This window comes from Aedes albopictus, chromosome 3 (assembly GCF_035046485.1).
Source record: "Aedes albopictus strain Foshan chromosome 3, AalbF5, whole genome shotgun sequence".
Taxonomy (NCBI): domain Eukaryota; kingdom Metazoa; phylum Arthropoda; class Insecta; order Diptera; family Culicidae; genus Aedes; species Aedes albopictus.
This window is the reverse complement of record NC_085138.1, coordinates 132,298,842-132,324,508: the sequence shown is the minus strand read 5'-3', so window position 1 is coordinate 132,324,508 and position 25,667 is coordinate 132,298,842. Positions and strand designations below refer to the sequence as shown.

General features: G+C 41.9%; 2 protein-coding genes and 1 long non-coding RNA gene across 3 annotated transcripts; all 3 read left to right on the top strand.

The window, feature by feature from the left end:
* The first annotated feature begins 320 nt into the window (after positions 1–320).
* On the top strand, positions 321–3,387 carry LOC115260258 (uncharacterized). Its single transcript, XR_009998914.1, has 3 exons — positions 321–672; positions 740–789; positions 1,649–3,387. It is a non-coding gene; the product is annotated as an uncharacterized LOC115260258 (long non-coding RNA).
* A 2,128-nt stretch (positions 3,388–5,515) lies between these two features.
* On the top strand, positions 5,516–11,398 carry LOC115258992 (uncharacterized). Its single transcript, XM_029859532.2, has 3 exons — positions 5,516–6,569; positions 6,634–6,746; positions 11,031–11,398. Exons 1-3 carry the CDS (start codon positions 6,433–6,435, stop codon positions 11,180–11,182), a joined length of 402 nt encoding a protein of 133 aa, XP_029715392.1. The 5' UTR covers positions 5,516–6,432; the 3' UTR covers positions 11,183–11,398.
* A 3,649-nt stretch (positions 11,399–15,047) lies between these two features.
* LOC115260267 (larval cuticle protein 65Ag1-like) lies at positions 15,048–16,844 on the top strand. The gene is made up of 3 exons (XM_062855246.1): positions 15,048–15,377; positions 16,318–16,490; positions 16,626–16,844. The coding sequence occupies exons 1-3, from the start codon at positions 15,232–15,234 to the stop codon at positions 16,787–16,789; spliced, it is 483 nt and encodes a 160-aa protein (XP_062711230.1). The 5' UTR covers positions 15,048–15,231; the 3' UTR covers positions 16,790–16,844.
* The last annotated feature ends 8,823 nt before the right edge of the window (positions 16,845–25,667 follow it).

Here is a 25,667-nt window from a genome sequence, read left to right as displayed (position 1 = left end):
TATGTATATGGCCATAACTGCGGAACGGCTGGACCGATCCTAACCACTTTCAATAGGAAACAATGGGACCAGATTCCGCGTCGAATGGACCGTCGGTCGTTAAAATCGGTTGATTTTTACTATCTAAAAGTTAGGTGACCTTTTTTGTACATACACACACATACACATGCACACACACGCACACACACACACACACATACACATACATATATCATCTCAACTCGTCGAGCTGAGTCGATTGGTATGTAAGACTTGCCCCCGCTCTCTCAAAATTTCGTTTTTGGAGTGAACATATAGCCTTTCGGTACACCTTGGTGTACGAGAAAGGCAGAAATAACTTCAGATCGTGTTTTGCCTCATAAAACGGTAAAAAAATGCATTCGAAAGCAATTTACATGTTAATCCTATATGCTTATTTTTCTTGGAAGATTTTGAATAGCGACTATATAAAGCAGTTTCGTACAAGGTTTTGCTTCAGTCAACAGTCAGTAACACGTCCGGATTGTTGTGATAGAAAGGTGATTTTTAGGTCGAGATGTCGCATGTGAAACTAATAAGCGCAGTCGCATTGATATTGTGTGGAAAATTGGTGTCAGCAGCTCCAACAAACAAAGAATCAACTTCTGCACTGTCCATAGAGAAAGAAAACAATCATCATGAAATCGATTTGAGGTAAGACAGTATTGCTTATACTGAAGAAAAAAAAACAAGCAAAGTACAATTTGACCATTTGTTTCAGTTATAAGGTAAAAAGAGACATTGGACAAAATACTTTCCGAGAAGTAGTGGGTAAGTTCAAAGAGTTACTAGTTATGTAAAATCATGCACAACATTTTGTAGATTTTTTTTATTGTGTTATACAGGCTACCATTGGTATAGGTAGTTATAAACTAGATGCAGGATGATGTTAAAATAACAAAATATTAATAACAAATTTTACGGGTTCTAACTAAAGTATATTTAACTGAATTTATAACAAATACATCGATAATACATATACTAAACCTCAAACTTGTTATAGGATTAAAATCCTCTAAACCGTGAATAATGTCTCAATGAGTCGAGGATTTCAGCCTTATTTTATTGAAAAAGAGCACTTTCTCATAAATTTCGATTATTAAATCCAACTTTAGTATATGTTATTGAAATTATGAAGTGTTTTCTATTTTGTTCTACATCTGCTTTGCAGTTGTGGTGCTTTATACACGCGCAGGCAAAGATTTCTAAATAGTGGTTGCTTGCAACCCAGTGAGATCTGGTCTGCAAAACCTGGGAAGGTCTTGGAGTTTATTAATTCCATTGCACCTGACTGGGAGACGACGCGTCGTGGCAGTAGCTGATTACTTGACACATGGTAATTAGCTGGCTAGATGCGAATATCAAAACGGGACATGCCACAAAAGTTCAGCCTATTGGACGCAGTGGCTTAATTTCCCCAACAGGGGAGGGAAAAAAAAAAAAAAAAAATTTTGTTCTATTTCTGTTTTGTTCTATTTTGTATCTAGCAGCCATATCAAGCATTCATGTTTGGGAATGTATATGTGCGTTACAAAACACAGTTACAACGAAATTACTTTATTATCGTTTCTGTGGTGTTATGTTGCTTACCTCTATATTTACTATATTTACACATTTTTTTCCTCTACAGACTCCAGCATCATAATAACGAAGTCACAACCAGTTTATGATGCTCGTGACGCAATTGGAATCACACCAAAAGTAATAACGTGTTCGTTTTGCGGAAAATAATGCATGAAAAATATTACGCAAAGTGGTGCTTTTCACTATGAAAATAGCGATTTTTTAAATGTTTATTTTTTATTTCTCTCATATTATGCATGAACTTTATTCATGATAAAAAAAATTGCATCCCCAGTTTGTCATTTTTACTCTAGTATAAGTTTTGAGAAAAGCCCAAGCATAAAATCATAGAAACTGTAAATACAAATATCCTTTTCGCGACAAACCCGCACAATTTTGTGCTGTTGAGCGATAACAATTTAGCATATTGTCAGAACATTTGGAACGGTGGCAGAGCTGTACACCTGAAAAGCGAAACAGCAAAAGTCGGACTGGTGGTGAATGCCTCAAAAACAAAGTACATGCTGGTAGGCGGAACCGAACACGACCGGATCCTCGGATCCTTACTGACGGCTGACAGCGGAAGTCGGGCCTACTACGGGCTCCAGAAGAAACTGCGGTCGAAAAAGATTCACCCACGCACCAAATGCACCATGTACAAAACGCTAAAAGACCGGTGGTACTCTACGGGTACGAGACATGGACCATGCTCGAGGAGGACCTGCAGGCACTCGGAGTTTTCGAGCGACGCGTGCTAAGGACGATCTTCGGCGGTGTGCAGGAGAACGGTGTGTGGCGAAGAAAAATGAACCACGAGCTCGCTGCACTTTACGGCGAACCCAGCCGTAAGCCAGTAAGCCGGAAGGATACGGTGGGCAGGGCATGTTGCAAGAATGCCAGACAACAACCCTGCAAAGCTGGTGTGTACAACTGATCCGGTTGGCACAAGAAGGCGTAGAGCGCAGATGGGCGCGTCAGAGGATGGAGAGCGGCAGCCACAAACCGAGTATTGTGGCGTAATATTGTTGATTATGTCTTTTCTTAATGATGTTGAACAAATAAATGTATGTATTCTGCGTCCCGTGGTGAACTTTGCAAACATGCCACATCGCGTATCCGTATTCGGTCTGGACTTTAGCGTCTTTTACAGGGGAATGCGGGTGGACCATCTGAGCCCAAGGGAACTCGATTATGAGCTCTTCCTTCAAAGCGTTATCATTGCGGATGACGAAACGCATTGCAAACGCTGCCGTCGGTTGAAACACGTCGGTCACGAATTCATAATCTACTATGATCAGGAACCAGAAATCGATCTGGGCGCGTGCAGATATTTGTTTCGGAAACACGAAAGGACCTTCTCTAGATCAGCCAGTTAACTAGAGGAAAATGTTTGTAAAGCTCGTCTGTTGCATTTGGGTCACTGCCTCGTAGCTACGGTGTCCTAATGGAAGATAAGAAAATATTCAGGAACGAGCCAAGGTCTGGGGATAAACAATTTCTTGTCAAGCGACCCGTGTATGACCCCGTGTACATGTACATACATGTACCATGTACATGACCCCGTGCATGCGACTGCCGATTATCTTTACGATTCGGCTATTCTGTTGTTCATTGGTGCCTCGCTGAGCTGGTACACAGCCCGCAAATAAAATCCGCCTTTCGGTTCGGCTTTTCGTTATATCGCAGAGTACCTGTACTGGGACCTTCAGGAACGACGTTTCCGATTTGTCGTGTCCAGTTAGCAAATTCACGCACAATATTGTACCTAACGTTAACCTTGTTCATGTTAGCTGACGCTCACCACGCCAACGTGCCTGTCTTAGTCATAACGACCCGAATGCATGACTAGGGTTGAAACTACAGTAGACGTTCGATAAGTGCAACATGTTGACGTTTCAGTTACCGAATGTAATTCACTAACTGCAACAACTGACAGCCGTTTGCAGTAATCACATGCTGAAGGACGCAGCCAGAATGCACACAAAAACATCGCAATACAGCTTTAGTGCATTCGAAAAAATCGCAACTCAGTTGACGTTTTGTTTTGACAAATAGCGTTGGCGATAACTGCAAAATTGTTGCACTTATCGGACTTGGGGTCTTCAGTTATCCTAGTGGTTAAGGCTATGGATCGCCAACCCAGAGACGGCGGGTTCGATTCCCGTTCCGATTGGGAAAGTTTTCTCGACTCCCTGGGCATAGTGTATCATTGTACTTGCCTTGTCTTCTTCTTCTTCTTCTTCTTCTTCCTTTTCTTTTTTTTCTTCTTCTTCTTCTTCTTCTTCTTCTTCTTCTTCTTCTTCTCTATGGCTCTACTTCCCCACTGGGACTTAGCCTGCCTCACTTCAACTTAGTGTTCTTTTGAACACTTCCACAGTTATTAATTGAAGGGCTTTCTTTGCCTGCTATTGCATGAATTTGTGTATATTGTGAGGCAAGGACAATGATACACTATGCCCAGCGAGTCGAGAAAATTTTCCCGACTGGAACGGGAATCGAACCCGCCGTCTCCGGATTGGCGATCCATAGCCTTAACCACTAGGCTAACTGGAGACCCCAATTGCCCCCATTGCCTCACATATACAAATTCATGGAATGGCAGGCAAAGAAAGCCCTTCAATTAATAACTGTGGAAGTACTCAAAGAACACTAAGTTGAAGCGAGGCAGGCCAAGTCCCAGTGGGGACGTAGAGCCATAAAGAAGAAGAAGAAGAAGAAGAAGAAGAAGAAGAAGAAGAAGAAGAAGAAGAAGAAGAAGAAGAAGAAGAAGAAGAAGCGGACTTGCAGTTAAAAAGCATTGCAGTTAAACCGTTTGCACCGAGCGAACGTCTTTTGTATCGAATTTGACTTTGTTAAAAAGAAATATTTTGCATATGTTGCCCTATAAATTCAGGTATAGCTTAAACTTGCGACGTTATAAATCTAAGCTCGGATTCGGAATCGGCGACCCAAAATTTTCCAGAGACACATTAGTCTGAGATAAAAAAAAAAATGTTTCGCTGTGTTAATGTTATGGCTTTCTCAGAATGATATATATGTATGTATAAATGCAAATCACGATATGATACACCCACTTCGGTCCCAGCTGGAAGTGCAAATGAGATAACGATCGAGATGCAAGAAATTTGATGATCGCTTCTAAACTGGTGTTGCGGATGCCGAAGCAGCCTCAAAAAAAAAGAAACGATAGCGTGTCGCGTGTTGCCGTAGAGATTTGTAGTAGAAGAAGAGATTTATCAATTATAATACAGTGTATCAAAAAATTGTCCGTTCAGCGATTTTTTTTGTCATAAGGTACACCGGGGCAAGTTGAAACGGGTGGGGCAAGATGAAACAGCGGGTGAACATGTTGTTTTCTAATGATGATAAACAGTATGATCGCCATAACACATAGTTTTTGATTCAAACAATCTTTTAGCGAAGGTTAAATTTCCAAATTGTATTGATATCTATTTCAAAACTTCGTGTTTCATCTTGCCCCACCCGTTTCAACTTGCCCCGGTGTACCTTATATTTGTTTCATTCAAATGCCTACATCTTTTTTCAACAGGAATCAAATCCGCTAAAATTCTACCAGTGAGTTATATATACGTTAAAAGTTATGTTCTGAAATTTTTAGTAAATTGAACAGAAGTTCAAAAAGTTATAATACTTTTAGAAAATAAAATTGAATGATTATTGAACTATTTTTAAAAACATTATATCTCAATATGTACTTGATGAAACATTTTTAAATTTGACTGTGTTTAAGTTTGTACTTATGGGTTGTATATGCAGCTTTGTTTGTGGTTCTAGATTAACAACAAAAAATATGAAAACGTTGAAAGCATTATTTGGAAATTCATCTTAATTTGTGCAGTAGAAATTGTTTTCAACTTTTTAAAACTCTTTGAATAGGACCTACTAAACTGCGTATGCATAGCAGGTCCAGTTGGGTTCTCATTCAATTAATGCACTTTTCAGAGTGGAAAACGTATGGCAAAATATATAAAGTTTATAAACATCGTCTACCACAAAAGCAGATTTTTCATATTTTTTGTCGTAAACAAACTATCCACAACAAGATCGTATATTTAATCTTCAAGTGTTAACCTTCCTTCAAAAAATGTTGAACACATTTCATTCACTATTCATTGAGATATAGAGCATTGAAATGTTGGTCAATAAATGACCAAGTTTTACCAACTCTTAGAAGACTTTTTCGATCTGGCAAAATATGTCACTATGTAGCTTTACAATAAGTCAAAATTTTAGTGACTTGTAAAAAACGAAAAACTATAAACAATTGAATGAAACATATTTTTGAAGAAAAAATCGCTGTACAGTTAACTATTTGATACACTGTAGCTATCTTTCATCAGTCATTATTGTTGGGGGATGATAACCTTTCAGCACACGCTTGTTGTACGAGAAAGGCAAAAAATGATCCGGTTTAAAGTTTTTTTTTAGATAAATGCAAATGTATTGTGATTTTTTTTGAAGATGGTAGACATATCGTAGCCACCGTTTGTTGTGCCAAAAAGAATGCCTAACAGAGAAGCGCATCATGGTACGAAGTATGTATTCTACCCGAAAGGAAACCATATTAACAGCACAAAAAGAAGGTGTGTTTGGGAACCTCCAAACATATGGGATTTCAATATAGCTCGAAATGGGTTCACCAAATGAAGAATGTGTTCAGAACTTGTTTGACCGTAGAAACGAACGATGAACTGTTTGCATAGAAGTTTTGGGCGTCTGACGTAACAGTGAGAATATAACGCAGGATCAAACAAGTTTTGCTTCAGTCCTTAGCAGACACTCCAAGTTGCTAGTGATAGAAAGTCGCTTAATAGTCACCTTCTTTCCAAGATGTTACGTGCAATTCTGGTTAGCGCAATCGTGCTGAATGTAAGTGTATTCTTGGTGTCCGGAGCTCCAACAAACCAAGTAGCAAACTTTGCACTGCCCATAGTGAAAAATAACTATCACCATGCATTTGATTTGGGGTAAGTAGGTTCTGAATTTTACTGTTGCATGTGTTCAGAATACAGAGTTCATTTTTTGTTTCAGTCATAGGTTCAATGTCAATCAAGACAACAGGCAAAATACTTTGCGGCAAAATTGGCAGAATAACCCAGAAATAGAGATAATCAAAACAATACTCTACGCATCCGTGCACCTTGGTAAGTTAAAACAGTTGGTGGAACTACACCAGGTACTTACGACAATGGGACCCATGACTGTCAAAAAAAAAATCAATGTTCGAAAAGTCAAGGTGCTCAACCCTTAAATTGAAGATATGCATATTTAAAGCATTTTCATAGAACATTTCGAGTTTTTAGGTTCCGCCACAGCAATTTTCGTTTATATAAAACTAGCTGACCCCGGCAAACTTTGTCTTGCCTACTGCAATTTTTTGACGTTTCAAGTAGCCAAGCGCCCAAGTCCCCGTTCAAAATGTATGAAAACCCGATTTTTAAATATTCTCAATTTTCCCATATTTTAGACCTCATAAACATTCCTTGGATGAAAACTAACAGAACAAAACTTAGACGACCCAAATCGGACCATCCGTTCGCAAGTTATGCGCGGTCCCACGTATGCCACTGCATTTTTATATAGATAGATATAGATAGATATAGATTTTATGCTTTAAGGCGCCCTATATATATAAATGATTTTGAAGTTTTTTTGAAGCAACAAAACAAAACTCATGAACGGATGAACCGATCAGCATGACTTTTGCACGGTTCGGTTCGTATTCGTGGTGGCTGTGTTTATATGTGCAAAAAGTTACGAAAATTAACTAGAAAAGTAACAAAATTGACAAAGAACTGATTCTCCATGAGCAGGGAAGGAAATCAACACGAACGAAATGAAATCAATCTAGAGTGCGGTGCCGTTTTGAGCTCAACAGTTGTCAAACCACCACAAGACGGCAAGACAAAGTTTGCCGGGACAGCTAGTTCTGGATAAAAATCGATACCGTAATCCGGGGTCAAATTGATCACTTTAAAACAACTTTTGCGGATAACTTCAGTGGCAATTCAAATATTGCCAAAAGAATTTCTGTAAAACCAGTACCCAGTGGATCTCCAAGGAACCATGTGACAGATTTTTGTTCAACAAATTTAAACTTTAAGTTAAATAACTTCAAATATCAAAAAATTGGAAATGCCACTTTGGGGCGAAATTGATCAGTATACAATTAAGCATCGTTTGAAAAGCAAAAATTCCTTCACCGCTTAATTTTGCTCTTAAACCGAATAACGCGTTTAAAATCTTACAACTAGTGAATTTGATACTTAAAATGCAAAATTAAATTTTGAAATTTGCCCTTAAACGCCTAAAGGTAGGCAATTTTTTTAGAAATAAGTGATTTCTGTCACAATAAATGACCATTTCATCATAAAATAAACTATTTTTTTTAACTATTTCATGTTGTGATTAGCTAGATAACTTCCCAACCAAGGCTCCACAAAAATGTTAAAACAGAGAATTCACGGGAAGTCCTATTAGCAATCGATTGTTTAGAAGCAATGATTTCAGTTAAATGAGAAATGCATTGCAAATTCTTAGAAAAATAAGGCAAAACTAACTTTTTTCCAAGAAAATAAAAGTCTACACTCATCTCTAGACAGAACCAGATGACGTAAAAAGTTTATGATCATTATGACGCTTAAGAGTTCCTATTATGGAATTAAAATGTAGTACCCGAATGATCAATTTCACCCCGCTGAACAATTTGACCCCGGTTTACGGTAACTAATTAATGAGGCGTCCGATTTGAATGTGGTCTTCGGCAAAGCTGTATCTGATAGAGTAGCCTAGGAGTGCCAAGGCTCAACTAACACTCTATAGGGCACTTGGGGAAATGTGTGAATTTCCAGCAGTTGTTGGGGCACATGGGGCAAAATAAGCATTTACAAGGATCCTTCATGCATTCTTATGATTGCTATTAGCCTCTAATTTCACCTGCAGGTATTTTCAACGATCCACAGTCGTGTTGATTGCTTAAAAGTACATTTTAATTCTCCTTTTGTATAAAAAGGGGCAAAATGGGGCTAAATGGACCACTTCCCGTGCCGTGCGGTGAATGAATTTAGCGCTAATCGATTTCTCGTACATTTTTACGACACTAATGGTCAACTTCACGTACCGAAACCAACCCCGTCAAAAGATCCGTTTTTTTGTTCGAATTTTTCCCACTGTGCACCAGTCCAAAACATAATGTCAACACAGATAGGAGGAAGAAAAAAATAACAAACTGGAGAAAAAGAAGACCGTCTTCGCAAGTCTCGTCTCAGAGCTCGATGGATCAAGTTCCCCCGTATTTTTCCTTTTTTTTGTAAATACAGGGTGCGCCAAGAAAAAATGCGAAAATTTTAAGCCAGAGCCATGTAGTTTCATATACCAGATAAAATAAACACATATAGGGTATTGGATCCCTTCTTAAGCATGTGGCTCCTAATTTCATCCTACGATAAACAAAGGATTGAAGCGCTGTTTGTTTTGTTTCTTATTTTTGTATTTTATGTTAGAAGTGAGCACCCATGAAAACACAAAGAACGGAATCAATTTGTGCCGTAATCGCTTGGTTTCAAATAGGATGAATATGGGAGCGTGAGATTGCTGATGGTACACATACCCTATATGATGATATTGTAGAAAAAAAATTTAAAAAAAATATTATGAAATTCAAATAACTCAACGTACATATGTACAGATGGGTAAATTATTGGTTAAATTGGGAAAAAATCCACAGCTCAGGTGAGATGTGAACTCACGACCCTTATTCGCTAGACAAGTGCTTTACCAACTAAGCTACCGAGCCAATTAATGACCCGGCAACTTAGTTGTTATAAGGTTCAATTCTAATGTCATCGATCTATATCATCTTCCCCTAAACCGCAAATATAACCATCTCTGTTGTACATATGTACAAAGAGCGAAAGCGATTTGTTTATTGTTTGAAAACTGTTTGCCTATCGTACAGGCAACGCCTCCTCAACCACTTGTAGAGGAAGAACAATGCTACCTGGAAGGCGATCAAACGCGTCGTTCGCATTCTATTTGATACGACGGATAACTACGTAGAGGTAGATGCTCGAAAACGACTCACTTGAAGTGCAAAGGGGCTGTCCATAAACCACGTGGTCATAAGGGGGGGGGGGGGGGGGTCGGCCAATAACCATTTTGTATGGACAAATAAAAATTTTTGTATTTTTGTATGGTCTAATGACCACGCGGGGGGGGGGGAGGTTGAAAAGTGCCAAAAATATGACCACGTGGTTTATGGACAGCCCCAAATTTTCGGTAATACCAATCCGTGTGGTCAAATTATGAAATTCAAATAACTCAACGCACATATGTACAGATGGGTAAATTATTGGTAAAAAAATATGTTCCATCAGATATGAAATTTAGCGACCCGTGTACTTTTCCGTGGTTTGAAAATTTTGATTGTCTTCAGCTTCAGGCGCAGTCTTGTAAATGTTTTAAATTATTTTTTATAAAATTAGCCTGGTAGGGATCATGGGATGTTGAAACATAGATTGGTTAACGTCAAATGGACGAACATGAGGTTTGAAGTTGAAAAACCCCTTTTGCATTTTTTCCTGCCGCATACTGTAGTTATATTTATGTATTTAACTAAATTTTTCCATATGACCTCAGGGATCTAGCCCGTGCACAAGGGGGTGGTTTTGGGTGTTAAACCCTCCCCATTACCGACGCTTCATACACTAGGCGCCCCTCCGCCTTTTGCCGAAATTCGGAAAAACCCCTCCCTTGGTGCCACTTCTGTGCACGGGCCTGTCAGGGATCTTAATGAAGAGTGGCTTGGGAAAGCCAAATCAGGCATAAAAACTCACATGTTCTCAAAAACATTAAAAATATAAAAAAAAATCAAAGAACAGAACTACCGTAGTGTATCATTGTGCTTGTCTCACAATATACAAATTCATGCATTGGCAGGCAAAGAAAGCCCTTCAATTCTCGGATACTTTTTCAAAACGACGTATAATACACGCAAATCCTATGTTGATACGTCGTTTTGAATAAGTATCCGAGAAATAATAACTGTGGAAGTGCTCAAAGAACACTTAGTTGAAGCGAGGCAGGCCAAGTCCCAGTGGGGACGTAGAGCCATAAACGAAGAAGAAGAATTCCCTTAAAAAAAACAAACAATCTTTAAAAAATACAAATTGTGTTTGTTTGTTATCGACACTTTACACAATTGTGCATTCGTGTCGCAAAATACATACTGATCACAATATTGTAAAACAAAACTTGTATTAATTTGTTTGTTTACTCAAAATTACAAGTTTAACAATTTGTACCGAATTTTCAGATGATGTCTGAGATTTTCATAGAATTATCCAGCACTTTCCTTCTACTTATATATCATGCATTGTTACTTTAAATCATAGGAATTACATAAGATTTAATTGATTATTCTTTAACAGATACGACTGTCACCACCCTACTGCCACAGTCAGCTGGTGCTAGTTTTGGAGCAGCTCCTTCTGGCGGTTTTTCTGCCGGTGATGTGGAAGGTGAAATGCCACCAACATCAATGATTGATCCCAAACTATTGTGTTCGTTGTGCGGAAAATAAAGCATGATAGTTAATCCAAATTAACACGAAAAGTTGTAATTTTTACATAGCCTTCCTAAGTGTGACACGCAGTAAATTTATTGGGAAGTTCTTCGAAAGCCATAAGATCAAAACGGAGACTAGCTTGCAAAAATAAGACACACAGTGTATCATCATCCAAACGGTCCAGTACATCTTACCATTAGACGACGAACAGTTGCAACACCGGGGTTTTTCGATTTGGTCCATGTCTCGTGCCCGTAGAGGACCACCGGTCTTATTAGCGTTTTGTACATGGTGCATTTGGTGCGTGGGTGAATCTTTTTCGACCGCAATTTCTTCTGGAGCACGTAGTAGGCCCGACTGCCGCTGATGATGCACCTCCAAATTTCACGGCTCACGTTGTTGTCAGCCGTCAGTAAGGATCCGAGGTAGACGAATTCCTCCACCACCTCGAAAGTATCCCCGTCTATCGTAACATTACTACCCAGACGGATCCGGTCATGTTCGGTTCCGCCTACTATAGCATGTACTTTATTTTTGAGGCATTCACCACCAGTCCGACCTTTGCTGCTTCGCGTTTCAGGCGGGTGTACAGCTCTGCCACCGTTCCAAATGTTCTGGCAATAGTCATCCGCAAAGCACACAAATTGACCGGATTTTGTGAAAATCGTTCCCCGACTGTTGAGCCCGACTCGTCGCATCACACCTTCCAGAGCGATGTTGAAGAGTAGACATGAGAGTCCGTCACCTTGTCGCAGTCCCCGGCGAGATACGAATGAACTGGATAGTTCACCCGAAACCCTTACGCAGTTTTGCACACCGTCCATCGTTGCTTTAATCAGTCTAGTCAGCTTCCCAGGAAAGCCGTATGCGTCCATGATTCTTCATAGCTCTGTGCTGTCGATACTGTCGTATGCCGCTTTGAAGTCGATGAACAGGTGATCTGGTCCGTTGTCGACCGCCCGTCGATGGCTTAATAACTTCCCACGAACTCATTCGTCTTAGGTGACAGACGACGGAAGATGATCTGGGATTAGCACTTTATAGGCAGCATTCAAAATAGTGATCGCCCTGAAGTTCTCACATTCCAAATGGTCGCCTTTCTTGTGAATGGGGCTGATTACCTCTTCCTTCCACTCCTTCGGTAGCTGTTCGGCTTCTCAGATCCTGACTATCAGCCTTACCAGCTGCTTTGTTGGTTTTGAGCTGGTGAATGGTATCCTTAACTCCCCTCAGCGTGGGAGTTGGTTCATTTCCGTCCTTCGCTGCACTGGTGTCGTCGTTTCCTCCGTTGCCGTGGGCTCCCGTGCCTACGTTCTCCACGCCGTTCAGGTGCTGATCGAAGTGCTGCTTCCACCTTTCGATCACCTCACGTCCGCCCGTCAAGAGGGCTCCGTCTTATTTCGGCGCTTTTTCTCCCGAAAGAGGCGGGTCTGCTGTTTCCGCTTCTGTTTATAACGTTCCACGTTCTGTCGAGTCCCTTGCTGCATCATTACCGCCCTTGCTGCGTTCTTCTCCTCCAAAACCGTTCTGCACTCTTCGTCGAACCATTCGTTCCGTCGATTCCCACGTACCCGATGGTTCTCTCGGCTGCATCGTTGATGGCTGCTTCCACTGTACTCCAGCAGTTCTCTAGAGGGGCCTCATCATGGGCCTCATCGAGCTCGCCCTCGTCTGGCAACGCAGCCTCGAGGTTCTGCGCGTATGCTGAGGCGACATCCGGTTTGTTCAGTCGCTCTACCAGTACCGTGGCGGTCGCCGGTACCGTACATTGTTGATGACGGAGAGTTTTGGGCGCAGTTTGACCATCACCAGATAGTGGTCGGAGTCGATGTTGGCGCCACGATAGGTCCTGACGTTGATAATGTCGGAGAAGTGCCGTCCGTCGACCAGAACGTGGTCGATTAGATTCCGTCTGTGTTGGAGAAAGGTGCTACGTATGGCCATATTTTTGAAGGCGGCGAAATCAATGAGTCGTAGGCCGTTCACGTTCGTTTGCTGGTGGGCGCGTCGGTCTGAATTCCTCCTCCTGGCCTACCTGAGCGTTTCAATCTCCTATGATGATCTTGACGTTGTACTCGCGTTCGAGCTGCGCGTAAAATGCGTCCTTGTCATCATCAGTACTTCCGGAGTGTGGGCTGTGCACGTTTATTATGCTGAAGTTGAAGAAGCGGCCCATGATCCTCAACCTGCACATTCGTCTTTAGTCGATCACTCGCTTCTGCATATCACCCATCACGATGAAAGCTGTTCCCAGCTCGCGTGTGTTGCCGCAGCTCTGGTAGATGGTATGATTACCTCTAAACGTTCGCGTCATGGATCCTGTCCAACACATCTCCTGCAGCGCTACGATGCCGAATCCGCAGTCCTTCAGTAGATCAGCGAGTATGCGGGTGCTCCCAATAAAGTTGAGAGATCGGCAGTTCCACGTACCGAGTTTCCAATCGCATGTCCTTTTCGTTCGCTGGGGTCGTTGCCGTTGGTCTCGGTTCGTATTATTCTGTTGCTGATTTTCCGTGACAGTGTTTTTACGGCTGGCTCGTAGGGTCTGACACCAACCCCCTACTTTCCGGAGGACCATAGTGCACAGATGAGCTTAGAGTCCTGCCCTGGCACTCGGACGTAGATCAGCCGCTCCTATCATGGGGATCAGACGCTGTTGTGAGCCGCTCTCCCTGAAGAACAGACGCTCAGGTTTGCCGAAGCAAGCCCCCCCTTCCCTGTCAGCCTACGACCAAAGTTCCCACCGTGGTAGGTTACCCGATCTTCCCTATGATTGCTCATAGTTTCCGGCCGGTACCGCATGGAGGTAGGGATAGGAGTTGCTGGGCAGAGGCTAGTGGATCACAATGGGACCTGAATTGCGCACCATACCCAGCCTTTACCGTGTCCCGATATTAACTCAATATCAGCAAAATATGCAAATGTTACAAAAATGCAGTTAAGGGCAACATAATACATTAAGGTGAAAATATGATGAAGCTACACCTCTAATTTTCAAAAGCACAAATATGAAGAATTAAATGACGGTTTTCGCTGAAATGTTTATCGATTGGTTCCCCGCTGGTGGCGGCCAATTGATCAACTTTTCAGCCGCGATTCGTGATTCGATTAAAAATTCGAGGTGTGGTTCCACCTTAAACGAAAGAAGGGGATCTATCTTTATATTTGTGCTAGTGGATTGCTACGGAAGGATAAGATACGATCCATAGCTCTGTAAAAAAACATTGGTTGCAAAAGCAGTTATGTCCTTTTGAAATGTTGGTGCCAATATATTCAGTGTTGAAATAAATAAAATCGATATTGTTAAACTATAAGCACTTGCATGGTACTGCGCAGGTGTGAAAATATTTGCGGATGATAAGGGGCCGTTCATAAACCACGTAGACTTTTTGGAGGGAGGGGGGGGGGGGTCTGAGATGGCCAAATTTTGGTCTACGTGGTTTATGAACAGCCCCTAATCCGTTTTACCCCGTGGGTGCATTCAGAAGCATTTTCCCTACGACCGATATGTTTTTAATTCCATAAATATGAAAAAAAAAACATATGAAAATGAAAATAATTTTCAACAAAGTTCCATGATTGTTGTCTTTAATTTTGTCTGTTTCGACTTTCGAAAATTGCCAGCTCAAAAGTTTTACTTGTACGTAACTATGATTGTTTAGTTACTAGAGTTTTAAACAAATTCTCTTTATCAACCACATGTCTAAATGTAAAAAATGCGATTTTAATCTCATATCCTCCTAAATTAGCTTAAGGAACAACTCTGCAGTGGTTTAGTGTCTATAATTAGTGCCAAACCGTTACCCTGCTTAGTTTCTCTTATTTATGATAATAGAAAATTGTCTGTCAGATGACGGATTCTGATACGGTTTCCTTTCGCTTGGCGTCGGCTTTAAAACAATAAAATTTTCTTGCATATTTTAAAACTAAAGCAGCTCAATCGTGGTCGGCGAAATGCAATAAAATGAAGGTCGCGAGAAATTCCCCCATCAGTATTCGATCTTTCGTAATAGAAAGCTGACCACAGACAACGCAGAGCCGACCATACCTAGATAGCAACGAAGATGCCGCGCGAGTTGTTAGTTGCCACAGTGGTTGTAGTTTTCAGCTGTGTCGCCGTATTGGAGGTTACCACGAGTAAAGAAGAGAGTTCTGTTCCGACAGTAGTAAATCAATACAATCATCACGGACCGGATGAATTCTCTTGGGGGTAAGTTTATTTTTAAATAGTTTAGAAAAAAAAGTGCAAATACTAAAACAAAGTCAGATAGGCTAGCGCTAGAGTTTCTCACCTGTATAGATTATTGATTGGTTGTGCATTCAATAATTTTCCTGAAAACTCATTCGCTTGAGAAGTCAAAGGGAGGTAAATTTTCAATGCCTCTTTGCCGTACTTCACACCATTCAAACTCTTTTCTTGTGAAAGCAACTTAGATTAGTAATTAGTCGGTTATAGATTGTCACATTCAAGCTATTGACGCACTTCATATTATCATATAAAATCTAAAACACAAAATACTTTTGTCTCAAGTTTATTGGGAAATAAACAAGGGAAATTAAATTAAATAATAAGGGGCAAGGATGGGAACACTCACTTGTGAAGAGTTACACTCACTTGCTGTTTTCTCAGCTCAGAAGCGTGCAATCAAGGAACGATGTATGGACGACTTTTGCTTTGTGGTTTTGTCTAAAAATTTGCCGAATAAAGTAAGGGTCGCACACGCATACCGATGTCATGAAGGAGCTGCGAAGGCAAATAATAATATTACACTCACTTTGTGGAGAGTCGCTTTCCAGCTCTGTTACGACTTTTGTAAGCGTGTGCGACTTCTACTCTATTCGGCAAAGTTTTTGACAAAATTACAAGGCAAAAGTCGTCCATACATCGTTTTTTGATTACTCGCTTCTGAGCTGAGAAAATATCAAGTGAGTGTAACTCTTTGCAAGTGGGTGTTCCCATCCCTGATCAGGGGATCCACTAAACAGTGTGAACTGATTAAACTGATTAAACGTCGCAATCACCAAGGCAGTCTTTGCTTATTTCATTCGCAATATCATGAAACATTTCAAAAATCAGATAATCATGGCTTACGCAGTCATTTAGTCTGTTTAGTGAATAACCCTAATATGTATATTTCTCAAAATTTTAGTTACAGGCTGAGTGATAACAGAGATGTTTCACAAATTATAACCAAGAAAACTCTGGAAGATGGTCGAGAAATTGTCCAGATCGAGGGGTCGTACAGCCACATCGGTCCCGATGGAAAGGAATACAAAATGCAGTACTTTGCTGACGAGAACGGATACCATCCAAATGCAAGAAGTAAGAAAAATACAAAAGTAAAAATGCAATTATGTGGTAGATAGTAATCAACGTTGTTTATGCCTAAATACGATCGTGCCCCAGATCTGAGAACAGTCTTGCAATAATAATATGCACATTTAACTTTTCCAACAGCTCCAATTCTCACCGCGGCTGTTACTGTAACACCAACCAACGCTCAACGCCCAGTACCACAGCATACACCGCGTCCTACTCCCGCGTACACCATTGTTCCGGTAGATCAGACAGAAACATCAATTAGTCGGGATTGCTTGCTGTCATTAGTTTGCGGCAAATAAATGTTCTACCAGCAAACTCATCAAATATTTCACTGTTCGAGACTATTTATTGATACGGTTGAATAAAATTTTAAATAATCAAACCGTTTTTTATTCGTTTTCCCATAAATTCCACTGAACGGTAGGAGATTCCTTACTTACCTTACCGATCAGGCTAAGGCCGGGGTGGCCTCTGCTGTATAGTAGCCTTCTCCATTCCACTCGGTCTATGACTGTTTGTCTCTAGTTCCGCACTCTGCGTAGGGTCCGCAAATCGTCCAATTGGTCGACCCACCTAGCTCGCTGCGCTTCACGTCTTCTTGGATTACTCTCGAAAACCATTTTAGTCGGGTTGCTATCTGACATCCTGATGACGTGACCCGCACACCGTACGTTGGTTCTCTCAGCAGCTGATGCAGCTCGTGGTTCATTCGCCTTCTCCAAGTCCCGTCTTCCATCTGCACTCCGCCATAGATGGTACGCAACACCTTCTGTTCGAAAACTCCAAAGGCGTGTTGGTCCTCTGCACGTAGGGTCCATGTTTCGTGCCCATAGAGGATGACCGGTCTAATCAGCGTTTTGTATATAGTTAACTTCGTGTTACGGCGGCGAACTTTATTCGATCGTAGAATTCTGCGGAGCCCAAAATAAGCACGATTTCCTGCCACAATGCGCCTCTGAATTTCTCTGCTGGTGTCGTTGTCAGCGGTCACCAGTGAGCCCAAGTACACGAATTCTTCAACCGCCTCGATTTCATCACCGTCGATATAATTCGGGGTGGCAAGCGCGATGATGATGATTGTGGCATCGCCGATATGAGGAACGAAAACCATCGAATACCGCCGCCAAGAGAAGATCCCGTAAGAGACGTCCCGATGGCAAACCTATTCCCATCCCCTCCAAACGAGAAGAAGATGAATCCGCTATCCACCAACCCGATCCAGGCCGTGGAGCCTCCATATGAAGAAAGATCCTACCAGAAGCCTCTAGATGTGTTCCATATCCCTCCAAAAGCCAAACCATACCGAACCGTACCAGTGTTGGTAAACTCACACTCAAAGCTGGCTCATGAACCGCTCCTGCGTGAGCAAACTCGCGCGCGATTCTGAATCATTTTCTCACGCACGAGATTTTCATGCAAAATCTCGTTCTTATGAGTCAAGCGCCGAAATCTCGTTCGCTTGTAAAACGCATCCAAATCAATTTAAACGACATTCTTTATTGTTGTACGCAAGATATGGTCTTATTCTATCACACAATCATAAAAACTTCGTTGTAAACAATAAGAACACTAAGAAATACAGCAATGAGTAAAATTACGAGTCAACTCATGCATGATTTTTTCGGCGGTGAGTTTGACGAGTCAAGAATCGCGCGTGAAACAACTCAACCATGAGATTTGAGAATTTGAGTTTTTACCAACACTGAACCGTACCTCAAGTCCCCGCGGAACGTAAGCAACTCTTCCTGCTCCGAGAGATCCCTTTGATAAACCAATCAGTCTTGAACATCGCCGAAGCCAGTCCGGCAGCAGAACGAATCCTAGCGGCCAAGCCAGCCCAAATACTCACCGGAACTAGTTCGGTAGTCGACCCTCCCGAGAAGCTCTGGATCATTGCGGACCCCCAGTTCGAACCACCACCAATTTGCGTCTACGGACATTTCCATGCCGACCTAAAGCCGAAGAAACCACCAGATGAACAACCCTTGCAAAGTCGACCCAGCGAAACCATCCCGGAGTATGAAACCCAAACGCATTCATCCAAGGAATCGAAGGAAGACGTGCAGTACACCATCACCCACGCTGCCCCGAAGTCCAACGAAGTTGCAAACAACACCGAAGGTATCGACCCACCAAAAAATGACTGTCTGAAATCCAGCACTTCGACGGGAGTGCCTTCCAGCTCGGGGGCAGTATGTTCGCGCCCAAACCGCTCCGGTATCCACATGATATACTTAGATCACAGCTATCTACAGTAATTTATAGACTTGTTCTTTGTTCATAATGTTTAGACGTCGTAACCATGGAAGCATTGTTCTGGAAGATTCCAAACAACCTTCTTGCCCTATAAATGCCACCCTTTAAGAGCTACCATATACAGTCCATTCCGACCTGGCGAAAGGTCAACACCAGTGAATAAACATTAGTAGTGAAAACTCGTCATCTTTCTCCTACGAAAGACCATCTCCTCCCCGTTATCTTTCCGAGGAAAGATCTATCCCTGACCATTTCCCTTGGGGCAACCAGGCGCCCCAACAGACACACGATACTCCTCCCAAATCTAATGACCGAGTGTAGTGCTCTCGCCAGTGCTTCTCCACCGTATTTTAGAAGCTCGCTTGGTAGTTGATCTGCTCCAGCGGCTTTGTTGTTTTTCAACCGGCCAACCTCTTCCTCAATCTCTTGGAGGTCAGGGGCCGGAAGTCTTTCGTCCTGTGCACATACTCCTAAATCTGTTATCACGCCACCTTCGGTACTTGCAACGTCGCCATTGAGGTGCTCACCGTAATGCAGCCGCCACCTGTCGACCACCTCACGCTCGCTCGTGAGAATATTCCCGTGATTATCTCGGCACACGTCGGCTTGTGGCACAAAGCCTCTGCGCGAGCGGTTCAGCTTCTCGTAGAACTTTTGTGCGTCCTTAGCGCGGTACAGCTCTTCCATCGCTTCGCAATCTCATTCTTCCTGCTGGCGCTTCTTCATCCGGAAGACTGAGTTCTGCCTGTTCCGCGCCTGTTTGTAACGTGCCTCATTCGCTCTCGTACGGTGTTGCAGCATTCTCGCCCATGCCGCATTCTTCTCGTTTTTCAACTGCTCACATTCGCCGTCGTACCAGTCGTTTCTGTGATTCGGAGTCTCGAAGCCTAGTGCTATAGCCGAGCTACTACCTCTGGCGAATCGGATGTCCATCCAGTCATCTTCAAGTGTAGCTGTGCCAAGCTGCTCTTCCGTTGGTAGAGCCACTGCTAACTGCTGCGCGTAGTCTTTAGCCACTTCTACGTTACGCAGCTGCTCGATGTTGAGTCGCGGCGTTCGACTTCAACGCGTGGTGATAACTGTCGAAAGTTTTGAGCGCATGCATACAGCGACTTAATAGTAATCCGAATCTATATTCACACTGCGGTATGTGCGGACATTGGTTATATACGAGAAGAATTTACCGTCGATTAGAACGTGGTCGATATGGTTTTCTGTTTGATGGTCGGGTGATCTCCACGTGGCTTTGTGGATATCTTTGCGGGGGAAGAAGGTGCTTCGGACTACCATACCACGGGAGGCTGCAAAGTTTACGCATCTCTGGCCGTTATCATTCGATACGGCGTGCAGGCTGTTTCGCCCGATTACAGGTCTGTACATTTCCTCCCAGTTAGCCTAGTGGTTAAGGCTATGGATCGCCAATCCGGAGACGGCGGGTTCGATTCCCGTTTCGGTCGGGAAATTTTTCTCGATTCCCTGGGCATAATAAATCATTGTACTTGCCTCACAATATACAAATTCATGCAATGGCAGGCAAAGAAAGCCCTTCAATAACGGTGGAAGTGCTCAAAGAACAGTAATTTGAAGCGAGGCAGGCCAAGTCCCAGTGGGGAAATCGAGCCAAAAAGAAGAAGAAGAAAAAGAACATTTCCTCCCTTCCTACCTGCGCGTTCATGTCATTGACAACGATTTTCACGTCACGCGGCAAGCAACCATCGTATGTTTGCTCTAACTGCGAACGCTTCTTTCTCGTCATCAGGTCTCTCTTCGTGTGGGCAGTGGACGTTGATGATGCTGTAGTTGAAGAAACGGCCCTTAACTCTTAACATGTACATCCTTGCGTTGATCGGCTGCCACTCGATCACACGTTGTCGCATCTTGCCCAACACTATAAATCCTGTTCCCAGTTCATTGGTGGTGCCACAGCTTTGGTAGAAGGTAGCCGCTCGATGCCCGCTTTTCCACACTTTCTGTCCAGTCCAACAAAGTTCCTGCAACGCCACGATGTCGAAGTTGCCGTGATGTAGTTCGTCGTAAATTATCCTGTCACATCCTGCGAAACCTAGTGACTTGCAATTCCATGTTCCAAGTTTCCAATCGTAGTCCTTATTTCGTCGCGTGGGTCTATGCCGATTGTATCGAGTCGTATTTTCTCCTATGTTATTCGCAATGGTGATTTTTACGGGTGGCTTATTGGGCCTACGCCAACACTCCTGTCTCACCGGAGGGCCATCGTGCCAGTTCTGTTTAACGTCCCAACCAAAACTGGGACGACCACGCTGATGGGGCTACCACCTTGGATCTAGCTGGGTGTGGTGCAGCGTTTCTTACTCAGTCGCTGGATGCCAGAACAGACGCTGTTTGAGCCGCACCTCCTTGGTGAACAGACGCTCGAATCGTACCTCCTCAAGCTAGCTGAAGTCAGAAGGACAACAGTGCCCAGGCTGCACTACCAGCTAAGCACACAACTCTCCTTATTGACTCACCGTTTTGCAGCCCAATCCAGCGCACTGCTGGTCGCAATAACTTCTGGACAAAAACTTTCCGACCACACATCTGCAACGGCACTAGTAGTGCCAAGGGACACCACACCGACCGCCCGCGCCGCCGATTCGATAAGCAGAGTGGGTCATACTTAAGCCGACCTCAGCTGCTGTCCGTTCGATTAAAACCTTCCCCACTCTATATCGTTGTCGTTTCCAGGGTGGTTGGACGGTTGCAGAGAGGCGCAGTGGTTCAGAAAAAATGTACAAGTGTTTTATAATTGTAAGTGATTCTGATGAACTCGCACGAACAATGATAAAATGTTCAAATAATTCCAAAAAATAATGTAAATTATTGACATAGAAGTGCCAATTTGCAATTTCAATAAACATTTCAGATCGATTTTCATTTTTATAGAGCAACTGCAAATCGGATCACTATCCGCAAGCCACAAACACCCAGAACCCATGCAAAACATCTCTCCAAGTTTGGGGAGATAGACAGGGGGAAATCCTTCGGGGGCATCTTACCAGATGGTATAAATTCGGAATTTCTAGTTGGAAGTTTGTTCCACCCACCAACCACCAACCAACCTAACCTGAGTGAGTGGCCGTTTGGGACTTGTTGGGAAATGTGCTACGGGAAGCGGTGACTCTTTTTCGATCAATTAATTTTCCTTCCCGGAAAGTTAATCCAAGTTCTCCATTTATCATCCACCACTAGACTAGGTACTGCTGGGCTGTGACCAACACAACGCAACTTGGACAGGCAGGGCAGTTTGAAATCGGCATGGGATTACGCTGCTGCTTCTGCTCCTGGTTTACGTAGGTTATCTCTCGATATTTGCTGGTTTGAAAAGTTCGGAATTGATGGCCACCGTGGTGTTGGAAATGTTGCTTCACTTATTTTTGCTGAATGGTAAAAGGACATTTCATAAAATATTGGATGTCTTCGATTGTCAATGGTTTTCTATATCGCAGGAAAGCTTGAAGCAACGTAAACTCTGATACGATATGGGGAAGAGTGGAAAAGCACGAAACATATCCAGCTCGAGTCATAAAAAATCTCCACCCCTAAATTTTGTTTTTTTTTATACATGTATCCTCTCACCCTCCAAACATATAGTTGGTGTTCATTTGCCGATGTCCAGTGAAGGGTCGTCCTTTTGCTTATCCATACAATGTTGACCTTTACATACGTTTGTGTTAGTTAACGGTAGAGTGTCCTTCCCGGGACATCCCGGGACAAGAATTCCCGGGATTTGAGTGATTTCTGGATTTCCCGAATCCCGGGATATCATTTCAGAAATCCCGACAATCCCGGGAATCCCGGGATGAAGACAATATGTAGATAAAACTGCCAAATATCAAGGCAAAAACTTTATCTGGCCATTTTCACTTTCGAAATATGAGCAGTTTTCTCACACACCACCATCGGGCTTTGGACACTAGGTCATACTTGAAAAAAAAAAATCAATCATTAATGATAAACTTGGTATCATGTTATGCATTTCATTCATCTTTTTCTATTTATTGGTTTATTCAGTAGCAGCAAGAACAAACTGGACATAGCCCACATACCATATTACATTGTAATTTTGGAAATCTAAGACCAAACTTTTACTATATTATGTAAATAATAATTTGAATTTTTCAGAAGAGAATTAATGAATCTCAATAACAAGTACAAAAGTTTTAAAATTATGGAAAACCGCAATTGCAAAAAGAGTCCAACCTTTTGTATTGAAATATTCGGAAACTAAGAGTTCAAAAGGTACTCTAAAGTTGTATTGAAGTGCGACTTTTACGATACATATCAACAATACAAACATCTTCCGTAGCGATATAATACAGATTATGATAATTATTTCTCTTAAACTATTAGATATCGGTAGAAAATTACTTGCAATAAATTAACTACTAAATAGTTGAAAACAGACTGTTCTTGGCGAACATAACGTTGATACTTTTATATGTATTTCGTTATTGACATTTGTACATCAAGTAGTAGTGCAGTACATTGTATAGACATTTTATAATACTTCTTGTGATGGATACAGAAATAACCATAACTTAAAAAAATGAATATTTCAACTGCACAAAAGCTAAACAAATCAATTTTCTGGGTTTTCTTGAAATTTTAAAAAATCCGGGGATCCCGGGATTTCCCGGGACTGGCTAAGTATTTTGTCCCGAATCCCGGGACACGAAAATTGGCCGGGAAATGGACACTCTAGTTAACGGGAGAGAGCATGTCGATAGTGAAAATGGTTTGCCGTTAAACGATGAGGAATCTCCTTTTGGGTTAACTGTGTGTGTGACAGCAGTTAGTCACTATTCGTTATTCGTTTATCTGGAATGGATAAAAAATGGACTGTTTATTTAATGTATTTTATGCAATTCAGTATCATTATTTCTATTTTATACTACTCATTTCAGTATCATAATGGCCAACTTTTCCGTACCGGTTCATTGTGCAACTGAAATGAGTTGCATAATGAAAAATAGTTGTATAATGTTCATAATGCAACTCATTTGAGTTGCAAGCCTCGTTGGATAAATGTACGACTCGTGCTGAAAAAATCAACTTTTTGCAACTCGTCACATAAATAACTATTTTGTCAGTTTTTTTTATACATATAGGGTATGTGTGCCATCGATAATCTCATGCTCCCATTTTCATCCTATTCGAGATCAAGCGATTACGGCACTGATTGACTCCGTTCTTTTTGTTTTCATGGGTGCTCACTTCTAACAAAAAATACAAAAATAAGAAACATAGCAAACAGCGCTTCAATCCTTTATTTTTCGTGGGATGAAAATGGGAGCCACATGATTAATAAGGGAACCAATACCCTATTCAACCCAAGGTTGGAATATTGTTATTTGAGTTTGAGCAAAATTTAAGTAAGATCTCGTATTGCATCTTATTAGCTGAAGTATTTTTTGAAATTTTACAAAAATGACTGATGAAATGGCTATAGTAGAGCAAATAGCAAAAAATGTATCTACATTCCAAGAGCTTAAAGGAAATGAAAGTTAAGAATATCTACTCAGGAAACTTATGTGAATGCCTCATGTTAATCAAAACGGTACGGTGATGCCCCTTTGTCACCCACATTGCGTTGGTTGGCGGCGGAATGCACCGTCACCAAACCTTCCCATCCAAGCAATTTGTTATTATGCGGTGGACTCGGGAGACTCCTTTTTTCTGCATCGTCATTATTGTCACACTTTATTAAAAAAGAAGAAGGTTACTGTTTGTATGCCCAGCCCGCAGTATGCACAAAGTGAAAAGTAATCGAGGAAATGGTTCCATTCGATCAACTCAACGCTGGCGCTGCTTGGCAGTGCTTGCTGGTCTACCTTCCGTTTCCTATCACAGTTCCTGTGTTGTCGCGCAAGGGGACCTTGTCATCGTCCGATCCTCCTTCGGGGCAACGGATATTGGATGCTTTGTCGTGGAAAATGGACCGGAAAGACCAGTGAGAGGGAAAAAAGCACCGAGTCATTTCGGCGTTTATCTGCGGGGTCGCAGCGCTGCGAATGAGGAAGAGTTTATCTTGAATTTATTTGAGCTGCGTACCTACATGTATTGTGTATGGCACATGTTTGGTATTCTTGAGACTGGAAAAGCTATTTTTGTTTAAAATGTATACTTCCATTTAATGAATGTTTGCCCCTTATAATGAGGCTCATTTAAAATGCGCCATTGAAATTGTAACAGTATGCAGTGCACCATTGCATTTTTTTCGAACAAACATGACGAGCAGATTAGAATGTATAATGCACATGTTTCGAGCGCTAACACATTGAAGCTTACCCCGCCTACGCTGGGACAAGTAGGATGGTACCCAGCAAACAAATTATTTCACATAACTCTGCTGCAGCTGTGTTAAGTAAATTCTTCTCCGTCTAAAACACATTGTAAAAGATGCACCAAATATGCTCTATTCGCACAAATTTTGAAACCATATACATACATTTTGAGCAGTAAATCAAAATTCAACCATCGTGCAACAATAATGACAATGTTTCAACCTGTATTTGTTGCGACAATCCACCCAATGCGACATAAGTTTGTCCCAACTTGAAAATAATAGGATTAACATCGTACACCACGAGTTTAGAGATTTTTAAGCCTTGCATTGCGATTTTCAAACGGTAACTTTCAGTTGGTAAACACTGCAACTTTGGTGAAGCTCATCAAACATTTTTAACTTTGGGTTAGTAATAACACTAGTTTACAGCATTTTTGAACTCGGCAAGCTAATGATCATTTTTGGTGTAGAATCATGCCCTGAGTTCGAAAACGAGAAGGAAAAAAATACAGTAGAGCGTAAATTTTTTCGACTTTCCATACAAGGCTGATGATTTGAAATCGAGTTTTGTTCTATTTTTAAGCAAAGTCGCTCACTTCACACATCTCATTCTCTGT